This window comes from Acromyrmex echinatior, chromosome 2 (genome assembly GCF_024713525.1).
Source record: "Acromyrmex echinatior isolate Ae372 chromosome 2, ASM2471352v2, whole genome shotgun sequence".
NCBI lineage: Eukaryota > Metazoa > Arthropoda > Insecta > Hymenoptera > Formicidae > Acromyrmex > Acromyrmex echinatior.
In genome coordinates this window covers 4,170,307-4,183,281 of record NC_141853.1, presented here as the reverse complement: position 1 = coordinate 4,183,281, position 12,975 = coordinate 4,170,307, and the positions used below count along the sequence as shown (strand labels likewise).

At 31.9% G+C, this 12,975-nt stretch overlaps 2 protein-coding genes across 17 annotated transcripts in view; one reads left to right on the top strand and one right to left on the bottom strand.

Moving 5' to 3' along the window:
- Positions 1-12,975, bottom strand: part of LOC105145084 (uncharacterized) — a 160,254-nt gene that overhangs the window by 28,658 nt on the left and 118,621 nt on the right. The gene's annotated exons all lie outside the window — the stretch shown is intronic.
- Positions 8,186-12,485, top strand: LOC147910414 (uncharacterized). The gene is made up of 7 exons (XM_087403061.1): positions 8,186-9,667; positions 9,827-9,953; positions 10,045-10,189; positions 10,262-10,537; positions 10,833-11,004; positions 11,127-11,774; positions 12,221-12,485. The coding sequence occupies exons 1-7, from the start codon at positions 9,565-9,567 to the stop codon at positions 12,445-12,447; spliced, it is 1,698 nt and encodes a 565-aa protein (XP_087259187.1). The 5' UTR covers positions 8,186-9,564; the 3' UTR covers positions 12,448-12,485.

Here is a 12,975-nt window from a genome sequence, read left to right as displayed (position 1 = left end):
TTTTATTTTATAAAAAAATTTCACGAAAAATAAACTAGATAATAAATTGTTATAAGTTGTATTTCAATAGTTTCTATCTTATAAAAATTATGTAGATGATTTTTATTTTATGAAAAACTGTGCAAATACAATAGTTTCTATTTTTTTTAAATTGTACTAATTTCTATTTTATATTGTAAAAAAAATTTTATGAAAAATGAAATAGGTAATAAATTATATTTGGACGCTAAAGAAATTATTTATATTATTACTCGATTACAATCAATATATTAATTAGATACCTTTTTTACTTATATTTTGTTTGTCAGAATTTAATTATTGACATTCGATATTCTGATATCTCATGAAGCCTATTTATTAGCATAACAATGATTAGAAATTTCAGTTCTGAACGATTACGAAATTTACGTGCGCGTCTAACTAATGGTAGACATAAACCATTTCGTTCTGTCAGCTCGAGACGCGTCTGGCCATGGGCTGATGTTACTACTGCGGTGTCAAGGAGCCTCTACAGTGGTAACGTCTAACGAATGACTGGTTTCTGTCACTGCCGTTGTACATCGAGTATCCTGTTTCAAATGTTTAATGAAACAGACTTTATAATAATATTTTGTAATTAATAATCCATTCTTAATGCAAACTGCTGTTCTATTTTGCGTAATGCTAAGCGCGATTGATTCACTCGCAATCAACTCTCTTACAAATATTTTATAGATATTAATTTTGTTGAGAAAGTAAAATCTATTGTGAAGATTTGCATTATTATAAAAATCACGTGTATTAAATTATAAATATTTTATAACAATTTGTAATACATCTTTTGATGTAAGAAAAGAAAGAGATTGCATAATAATTCATGCATAGATGCAATTTATTTATATCAGCAATGTTTTAGCAATACAAACAATTTCACACCTTGACTTGCGTTGTTTATGTAAATAGTTAACAGAAGATAGTTTAACTAAAACATGTATAACGCAATTGAATTCGAGTTGGCAAATAGGTACGTCATGCACAATTGGCGCTGAGTCAAACGTGCTTAACAATGCCTGAAAATTCGAAATGAAAGTTTGTTCGATAGTCAAGTGCTGTGGACCATAGATGTTTGTGGCGCAAAGTTTCAAATTTAGAAAATATTTGTTGACTTCAGAACTAAAGTTGGACCAAAAATTTTGATCTGAATATATTGCAGTTTCAAATATTGTCTGAATGGGTGTAAATTCAATTTTCTGTAATATATTTTGGAGATTGTATCATTAGGGTTGTTAACTTTCGCGAGGACAATGAACAATAAAGGAAGATACGATCTCTTGACGCATCTCGTCTCGTCGAGACACGAATTTTTCGCACCCGGCAAGAAATAGAGGCGCGCGTTATGTACGCGAAATTCCATGGCGCGTAGTTGCTGTCAAGCGATGAATTCGCGTCGCTCCACTTGGCGCCATTGGTGTAAAAGCTGTAAAAGTGTACAACCCCGAGGAACGAGAAGAAGAGAGGCGACGAGCGCGGAACGAAACGAGAGAAATCAAAATCGCGAGCTCGCAAGTGCAATGTGTGGTACTTCGCTGTTTAAAAGCACAAATATAATGGCATGTCTATAGGAAAAGAAATAAATCAAATGTGTGCTTACAAGCGCAATGTACGGAAGTGCACTGATTAATACATTAATGTAAGAAATGGCAATACGATGTATTAGTGTATCATTATTTCTAACACAAAAGGCCTAACAATTTAATATTATTGTTTAAGAGAGATCCTGTAGAATTAAATAAGAAAGAAATATAATTGATATAATCGAATTGAATATCATCTATTTCATTTAAGATACCACAGCTGTCGTGTCGCAAAAAGATTAATATATCTTTTCTACATTAGAATATTGTCGATATTAGAAGAAAGAAAATAGAAGTCACGTAACGCAGCAATAATGATCATATATACATATACATTAATACTATCTTAATAAAAAAACTTCCGTATGTATGTATATAGAGGGTCCTATTTTAATTTATCTTCAAGATAAAACAAATGAAATAATTAGCAACTCCAAAACACCAAATGTAATAAAACAATATAAAGTAAGCATCTTTTTTATTGTTTTATTACATATTACCCTGTGGATGGAATGCAATTTAAATTACATTGATGTATTATAACATAGACGTTTGCTCAGCAGCAATAGCCAATTTACTTCAGTAATCTCACCTCTCTTCTATCTATATACTTCCGTCTTTCGTTCCATGCAGTAGACGATAAATAATTGATTTCGAATAAACAGTGAGTGCGTTTCGCTGTTGCGATGTTGAGGGAATGTAACGATATCAAAGTTGAGTAACAAGTGTGCCGATACTCGCGAAATTCAGTTATCGTCTCCGCTAGATAAGATACATTTACGGATAATACGTTACGTAATAAGACTTTAATTCTTCGAGGAGTAGTTAACACATTATTTATTAGGAGCTTATTCTCAGCGAAGCGATGTTTCTGTTGTTTCGTCAAAAGAGAAAAATGACATTAAAGCTGGATTAGCATAGTGCGAGACAAGGTGTTGCATGCACTCGTCTCGCTATTGCATTTCTCTCAGCGAGCGCAAGATTAACGTCTACAGGCGCCTGTAACTCTGTGATAAGAGTTATCGCTCTCTCCTTGCAGGAAAAAGCAATTATATTTTTCATACTCTGCTCTATCTAATAACGTTCTTTTAAAAACAATTTAGTATAAAAAATAAGTAAAAATTAAATTCATGATGAGTAGCGTGACTTGAAGAGATTTCAATATAAATAGCGTTTAGATTGAGAATAAAATTTTGCACACGTGTGCAGTTCTCGTCTCTGCAATGGTTGCAGTAGTTGCATAGTTTAATTACACGAGAGAATAATGATGGCAGACAGCTGATCTGATAAGCATTATTCGTTCTACAAACTAAATGAGACAGTACGTTCAGCATAGTTTACACAGAGACAACAGGATTACATTATAGGATTACAAATTTTTTCCATTTATTTTCAAACGTTCATATTTTTATCTGAATTTTTGAAAGTGTTTTAAAATGTTAGCTTACCATTCGTAAAATAATGTTATTACATTAACAGTAATTGTACTATCTGTGATACCTTTTAGTGACGAGAATATTTAAATTTAATGAAGTTATCAACCATGTGTGTTAATTCTACGTTACAGATATTAATTAGTTTGCGATGCACTATTATACAATGTCGGGCGACAAAACGAATTACCGTCGCTTTGTGATAATAAACCCGTTTAACAGGTGGTGACCTTTTTAATGCATAGGGCAACAGAATAATGTTCTTATCCGGGGATTATCTCCGGAAATGAGTTTCGAGCGAAGATTATGCCCCCTTTTCTGATTTTCTGGCGTGTACAATAAATTCAACAAAGTAACAAGAAAATCATAGTTTAAAGATAACGACACTGTTTTGATGGAATATCTCATATTTATCGTAGACAATTTAGGCTAATAAGGGAACACATACACATACACTGTATCAATTAGGATTAAAACCCGTTTGCACCAACGTTAGAGTGATTGTTTTGTCAAATAAATTCTTTAAGCCTGGTTGATTGGCTATGAGATAGGGAGATCCGAGGACTTCTCTGTTCTGTACATTGTCTGACATTGTTTGTCATATGAAAAAAACGCACAAATGAAATGACACCCTTACTTTGACTTTAAACGAGACTTACAATTCTCTCCGTCTCGTTTTAAAGCCGAAAAAAAACCAGAGCGAGTTTGAAGCCTCGCTTAAAATAGTAACGTTGGTGCAATTGGGCCTAAGTGATATTTTTTAAAGTTGCTGATATCGCCAGATTTCTATCGCCGCCATTTTTGCTGATAATATTCGCTGGATGCTCAGAGAGAACTTTGATCGGACGCCCTATGTAAATTGCCCTACTTTCTCTCTTGTTCATCTAGCTTCACACCGTTGGCGTCAGTGTAGCGTTGTTGTATCTTTTTTTTTCTCCGTAAAGTCGATGCGGATACGATGTTGCGAGAGATTGATAATCGAGAAGCAGAGGGAGATAGAGAGAAAGTTAATCCTTCCTCTTACACAAAGGGATTTCAAAATATGTTCCAAAGTAAATTCACGAATTTATTTCTATGATAGTCTAAACTATTTTCCGCGAAGTTTTATTTGCCCAGAAATGTAACGGTTCGAGCGACATAAAAAATTAATAGAGAGAAGTCTTCCGATGGAGGTTGTTCGTTCTTTATCTTTATGAAGTTTCATACTGCAGATGTATTGATTTTACTTACTCGCAGAAAAATAGATAATGAAGAGAGCGTTGAGCGAAATAAAAAAAAAATAACAAAAGAGGAAATTAACTGTAGAGGTTCTTCCTAATCCTCTTTCCATTTTATATTAAATAAAAGGTGTCACTTTTTTTATTGAAAAATGTAAATCTGTATTAATATCTGATATGTGTGTGTATATCTTAAATGACAATAAAAATCATTTCTTAATAATCAGTCATTTTGCAAATTATAATTGCATTTTATAATTGTAATAGAAGAGATTAAATCTAATATAAAAATTAAAAGTTCATGTATTGCTTTGTACTGAAATATAACAATAAAATTACTTTTCATAAGAAATTATCAATAAGAGAAAGTATTAAGAATACTTCCTTTTACAAATCTATATTTTACGATCAATAATTATTTACTAGTGAATTCATTTTGTTTAATTATTACATCATTAAATTATTTTTAAAGAGCTTTCTCAGTAAAAGGAACTTAATGTAACAACATACAGTCTCAATCAATATACAGTCATTTATTTATTTTAATCACTGACCTGATTACACGAAAGAACTTCTTTCTGACAAAACAAATTACAAATGCCGGCAGCTATTTTTATAGAATAACAAAATTACTCTTTATTTTCAGCGAGGCATGAAAGAGGCGCCGCGAAAGATTAATCAGTGGTTTCCATGAGACCTACTTTCCCATTTCCGTTATACGAAGTTCCTTCTACCTCGTTCCCTCCATTGAAAACTTTTATCCATTTATAAAATCTACTGTTGTTCACGTGTGTGCTCGCTTAAAGGGTCTCCCTATGACAGAAAATTACTCGTTGCACGATGTAAACGAGTTGGAGTTCCTCCGTAGACGGATAAACTACTTCGTGGAAGATACACGGTACGCTGGGCGCGACTGTACTGTTCTCTCTCTATGTATGGTCGAGGCAAAATCGATCTTGGATATGCGCTGGCTCAACTGTTCGCAACGGTATTTATCCTGCGTTTTCGTGCAACGTCAATAGACATTCATCTACGTTCTAGCGATCAATTATTGGCGCAGCTGTGAAAGGATGCCATTTCGAGTCGGGCTGCTTTTTATTGTAGCACTTCGGTCCCGTTTCAATTTCGTCGAAGCGGGAGCATTGCCGTCTATGAAAGATTCATAATTCCGATATTTTGTTATCGTACGTGTCTGCTTGCGTCGCGAATAAATCTCTCGTGCCGTTCCCAGCAGAATTTCCCTCAAGAAAACCGATTCGCGGGATGAATCGTGCGAATGCATCTGAGCAGGTTGTTTGCAGAAAATCTAAAGGTCTTAGAAATCAAAATATTCTCACGGAAATATTATCATGAATGTATATGTACGTATGATCGCTTTCGATTTATACAGTCAAAAGCTTTGCTTTCTCCATAATTACGTAGGAAAGTAATTATAAAAAGCTAAAGAATATATACACGTTGAAGTGTATTATAGGTTGCCTTTCAGACATTCCTTGGATCTTTCTATTACTTGATTTAACATCCATAAAATAATTCCTGCAGGATAACAAACGTAGAGAGAAAGAGGGGGAGAGAGAAAGAAAGAGAGAGAGAGAGAAATATTGTCTGACCAGAAACGTTACTCTGTATGATGATAATCCATTTTAACATTGATAACTTCGGGCATTCATGGGTGCAGTATAGACAGCAAGTTCTTTATAGGTTCTGCTCACGCTTTTCATAGTAGATTTCCATTAGCCTCAAAGAGAAATAGAAGCTGCCAACGAAATGATCGCGCCATAAATTATGCCGTGAGCTTTAACAACTTCAGTTGCGTGGCATTACATGAAACAGTAATACTTACCTTCATGCTCGTTAGCTAAATGTTATATTTAATTCAAAACTTTAACGTAATTGCATTATTGCAATGTCAGCTTTCGAATATCAGCAAAGATATCACATGTTCCAAGTGTCTCTCCTATAAATTGACTTTCCATTTCCACGAATGTCGATATGACTGAAAGCTCCTTTAGATTATTCATGCTATCGCCACTCGGCGTGTTTACAAATCTTCCACGAAGTGCGCCACTCCGAGAGAATGTATGTTCGGATGTAAAAACGAAGCGCATCGATTAGGGTTTCACTAATGTAACATTAGCTTTATAATTTCTGTTTAACTTACTGTTTAACTTCCTCTAATTCTTAAAATTAGAAAAAATGACGAGTAAATTGAATCAAAGTTAACTTTACATTACACGGAGAAAAATCTAAAGTAATTATTATATTAAGCGTTAAAATTCTAGTAAATTTTATGAAATTAGTAAGTCTGTATAGGAACAGGCTTTTATGTAAAATTTACTTTACTTTTTTAGTAAATAAACGTCATATAGATTATACTATAAGGATTATACTTTTTACATTTCGTAAAGTACATCTATAAATCATACATCTCAATAGAATTTACTTTATCGATGAGTATTTTTTGCTTTAACGCTGACAAAATTTATTTTACTGCGCGGTAAAAAACACGAGTGCATAAGGTCTTGAGAATTATTCGTGCTTATACAGTTTTGAAGATAGTATGATTTACTTTACTGTAAGATACAATCATTTGAATTGATTTACTATAATTGTAATGTACTTTTTACCTTATATCTCCGATATTTTTACTTTAGAAAAGTATAGTTTATTGTGAGTTTGGCAAAAATAGTAGAAATATTTTTATTAGTCGTGTAAGATAAAGATTACTCAACAATTTCTCTCCGTGTTTTCATTATATATTATATCTTATATATTATATCTTATATATAATATATTATATTAGGTCATTTAAAAAGTATCCGCGATTTTTTGTTCAATTTTTGAATGAAAAAACCGCGGATACTTTTTAAATGACCCAATATATTATATTGTGTGTGTATGTGGAAAAAGAGAATCTGGTTCTGATCTGGTGGTGATCAATTGGAATTCTGTTAAAAATGGACTAATCAGAATTTTCAACCAGACACATTTTTCGGTATATATATATATATATATATATATATATATATATATATATAATATTATATATTTTATATATATATTATATATATATATATATTGTATAACCGGGCCTAGATCGTTTATGTCATGAAAGAAAATAGTTAGTACATCATCCCTATCCTCTACAGGGACAGTGAGGTGGGATCTGTCGGATCCCAGCGGAGGGTGGTGAAGCAGGTCAGTTTGACCCAAATGCGAACTGAGTTGGCCGACAGCCAACATGGCGTGTTCCCCGGACGTCCCTCGTCAACGTGCCAGCATGCCAGCCCGAATCTTTACTTATATTTTTCCGATGGAATCGCCGCGTGGCTGAATACACGGCGCGCCGGATATCAATTTTTGGAGCCGATAAGTTGATCGGCTGTCACTCGCTTCCATTAACTTGCAAACCGCGTCGCTGGTTTCTCCTGTATACCTTCGCCATTGACAAAGGGAATATGTGATCGGATCAATGCTCGGTGGTCGAGACAATTTAAACGATTATTTCATTCTCACGGTGATAATACTTGAATTAATCCATTATAATTCACATTGATTTTAACCTCGGGGTCAGAAATCCAAATACACAAAAAGTTTTATGAGAAATATATGAAATATCTCAATAAATTTGTTCTGTTATTGCTTTAAATATAAAACTAAATTAATTATTTCATTATTAATTTATATAAAGTTATTATTTAGTTATTATTTATATAAGTTACAGATAAATATATATATATATATATATATATATATATACTATATATATATTGGATTTCATCGTAATATCATAGATTTCTACATGATAGTGTCTCAGAGACTAATATTTTAGTCAAACAAAATTAATTTATTACTTTATCAAAAAATGTTTGACATAGCATGTTTCTATATTCTATTCTATCTTTTGAAGCTTTTTCTTTTATATCATTGTTCATAATTTCCAACTACAATTTCAAATTCAACTGTCTAAATTCTGAACAATATTGAATATTTTTGTCTGTTTTACATGCTGGTGGATTTATTAAAGTTCGAGTTAAAAAGTTTCTTTTAAAATATAAAGCAAAAAAGTTACAAAAGAATTTGATTAAATGTACGTAGCTATTTTTTTTAAATATCCTGTATTTTCCAACACAGCATGTTCGCCTATTACTCTTGTAATTTTCAAGTATTTTTATCTTTTAGGCAATTAAGTAGGTTCTCTACTTCGTAAAGAATGACACTAAATATGAAGTATTATATGCATAATGCAGACTGAATTTAATTTCGTCCGAATTTATGATCAATTCGGCCATATTTTTCGCTTCGTCCACTATCTTCACTCTGCACTCGTGACCACCATCGTTCCTTTCCGTGATCGAGGTCACATTTGTGCCAAAGCACACCGCAGGGATATATGGACTGGTGTGGGATCGACCTGCTTTTAACGAACCTCAATCTGAAGTTACGACCGTTCGGCAAACAATCGAACTTTTGCAGAGTAAACGCCGCCCGCCGACTACCAACATTTTTGCAAAGGCGAAACGACGGAAACATATGGCTAAGTCTCTCCATCTTCACTTTTCTTTCACCTTCGGCGGTGAATAGACGCGTGTTTATAGTACACATTTCGAGCAAACTTGCGAGTTCTGCGACAAGTTAGTCGCTGAAAGTGTCACGAATAGAGGTCAACAATGAACAACTAAACAACTAACTTCTGTTACGTTCGTTCCTGTAACTTAATATTTGCAAAGTACTTAACAATAAACTTTTATTATTAATAGGAATGTATAAATGTCTTTCAAATAAAAATCAAATTTTTTGCATTTTTTAGAATAATTACGTGATTAAATTTTCTGTCTAAATATTGCGGAACTATATTATGTTAATCGCAAGAACCTGCATTTCACGATTGTTTAATAGAAATATCGAACGGTCATTATTGATTTTTCCTATTTTTTAATATTTTTTTTGTGGTAGAATCTTGAAATTTTTTTACTTTTTATCTATTATTTTATTCTAATATATTTAATATTTGATTTTCATTTTCTTTATTTTTATAGTTAATTAATTCGCTTCATGTTAAAAATAAATTAAATTAAATAAGGTTTTCAAATTAAGTTGGACCATTCTGTATATTCCGATGTTGAACAGAGAAAGCGAAGAGTTGAGTGTAAAAAGTGTAAGTAACGCGAATAGATTTAACGTTGGTATTCCTAATGTTCCAACTTCAACTATTCCAGAAAGTAACGTGACTTTAAAGGATACGTGTACAGGTATAATTGCGTCGCATCACACAAAAGTAATTTTCAACGGAAAAAGAAAATGGATAGAGCAACTCAGGAAAGTCATGATGATCCTCAATTTGTGAAAGTATTAGTAACCTGTTTGAAGATGGAAATTGCGACGATCAAGGAAAGTCTCGACGGTAAGTAAAACGTGGCATAGCATTTTGTCCAATGCAAAATATAAAACTCAAGTAAGAGAGAAAAACTTTTCATACAATTATTTTTATATTTTCGCCTATCGTTTTCAATTTTTCTTTGCTACTGCTCATTAAGAAAAAAATGTTATCGATAATTTTTAGCCAATACAGCCGAAATAAAACAATTAAAGATAACAATACGTAGCGAACTTAATAAAAGGAAGGAGCTCAAAAGAAAAATGGCGCAGATGAACAATATTAAACTGCTATTAAGTGATACTTTAGCAAAGTACGAGAAAATGATTATCATATATATTAATTATTTTTGTATTGCACTCTTTTTGGACTTACATATTGGATAATTTTATTGTGTTAAACAGGTTACGTTTAAGTATCAACGAAATCTTAGATACTTTAAAAATTATGAAAACAAATACCGATGATCAATACAAACTAAATCAATTGATGTCGCAAGAGTATCAAGATATCGTTGACGAATACAAAAAAACATGGCATGAATATCGTGTTAGTACATCGATTAATCTCGAGTTTATTTATACAATTTCAGAATTTAATCAAATATATGATTGTAAGTAGGCTATATACGAGGACTTTCCATTGGCGAAAGCCAGAAACGCGTCTCAGATCAATTTGGAGAAACTTAAAATCAATTATATGGTCATGTCTTACAAAAAAGCGGAGATAATGACGGTTATCAAGCAGAGACGACGTATTAATTGGATTCGCACACGCTGCAAAATAATTGAATTTGCCACTATGATGTTGGAACGTTTGAAATTGGAAGAAAAATTTACGAAACTGAAAGTAAATGTAAAATATCATAAAAAAGAATTACAATCAATCGAAGCGGAGGTCTGTAGACTTATTAAATTGATTTTTCAATATAAATCGTTTGGAAAATTTGTATGAATTTTTAAGTAAAATTCATATTAAATCTTTTTTTAGTTAAAAATATGTAGTTTTAATCTGTAATATATGCTATTTTATTTCACAATATTTTTTCATTTTTCGAGTGATTTCCTCTCTCGTAAAAGCCTCGGATTTTGAAATGTTAAAACTATTGAAAAATTCACACGGACTTTCCGAACGATTCAATATATTCAATGTGTAAAGTATAAATAGACATCTAATTCATTAACTTTTGCAGCTGCAAGTATTGCGCAAGAAGGAGGAAGATCAGAAAAGACAGAGGAAACAAGAAATGTTGGAAATGGCACCGCCAAAGATTAATATACCGTTTCGAGAAATATGTGCTCAAAATCAAATGCGCGCGAAAGTGCAGCATCAAGTCTCACAATCAGTTCACGAGTCTTTTGATGGTGACAATTTGTTTTACACTTTATAGTTCCTTATTTCAGATAGGACACAAGGATTTTAATTTACTGACACGCATGTATATGTATGCGATGTATCCTATATATTGAAGTCATTTGCTTTTCAGATATATCCGTCAATACTTTGTATTTGGAAGAATTATGCATAAACGAGAACACTGCAGTGTCGCCTGGGAGAATAGATGTAGAAGTGATACATGACAATGATTATACACTTCCTGCAGTCGAAACGAACGTGTCTAATTCCAAAAATACTATCGCTTCGGAAAAAGATGACGCGCATGCCATTTCGGTAACGTTGGATGCAGAGCCAAGTGCTGAAAAAGTGATTTCAACAGACAACGATGTAGAAATGAAAGAGATCCACCATGAAGATAAACAGAAGTCGCAGGAATCCTTTAAAACGCAACCAAGCTTCCGTACAAAAGAAAGCTCACTCAAGCATAGCGCCGCCAACAATACGCAGGACGAAATCGAAGCAAAAAGAATTCGACTTCAGAGGCAGGAAAGTAAGGAAAGTATCAATAAAATAACTACTCCTCAGCCGTCGGCTATTGTTAAAAAAATGGATTGGAAATCGCCTCTGTCAGTTCCAAAGATTAAAAAGATAGAAACCGTACATTACAATATTACATCATTAGTGCCAAAACCTATTCAGCGTACGGCTGTCACCGCAAGCAGTATGTTTTCTCCGATGCAATATGAATATTGTGAGAGTAATATGAGTTCCATCGACCAGGATCATCTATCAAAAGGTTGTAATTACAATTAAGCTGCTTGTCTTTTACATAGAAAAATTAGATACATTTATTTGTTATAAATATAGATAAATTATACACTATCGCTTATGGAAGTTCGGAATTTTCAAAATTTATCGATTATACTATCAATATTCAACGAAGTAAAAACTACTTTTTGACATACAAAATTAAAACTAACTTATAAAGCTTTTGCAATTGTTAGTATTTTTGTGTACAAGTAATCTAAAAAATAATACAATTACTGTTTTATAATGCCTTAATATTTTACATGCTCATTCTATAAAATTTATGCGAGTGTCCGAACTTTCATGAGCGATAGTATATTTTTTTAATATCATATTATATATATATATATATATATATATATATATATGTAGAGAGAGAGAGAGAGAGAGAGAGAGAGAGAGAGAGAGATAATTTTATAATAAATTTTATTGTAGATCAATTATCACTATACGAAGGATCGCTATATAATTATAAATTATCTCCTACTTCCAATATATCCAATTTTGTCGACGAAGATGCACAGATGAGTTCTCCTCCAAAATATGCTGCGCGACAGGATAAAATTGACAATGTGTTCGACGAAAAGATATCATGTATTAGAATTTTCTTACCTCTTTCCGGCGCAATCAATTTCATAATTTTAGAACACTTTAATTTTTAATTTTCCTTTTTTTTCAGCGTCCCAGTTTGGGAATTTTACAAAGGAGACAAAGAAAGACTTTTCTTTATTTTAAAAAGGAAGATTATTAAATCATGTGGTTCTTATATAATCCAACTTAATTTCACAATTACGTATTAAAAAATTATATATTATTTAATTATATATTATTAATTTTATATATATATATATATATATATATATATATATATATTTATATAAGATAAATTCTGTCATTAATCAAATAGGTAAAACATATTATTTTTTATTAGATAAATAAATTCTTACATTATTATTAATTAAGCAAAACACATTATTTTTATTATTATACTTGTGATTGTATATAGAAAATAAAGAATCAAACTAATATGATTTCTATATATATATATATAATTTGTTCAACTTTCGTTGCATTACACTTGAGATGTTGTTTAAGATTGTCGAATTATTAGCGAAGAGTTAACAGTGTCTATGTATTCTTGTAAAGCTAACAATAATTATGTACTTCCAAAGTAATTTTGGATTCTTACG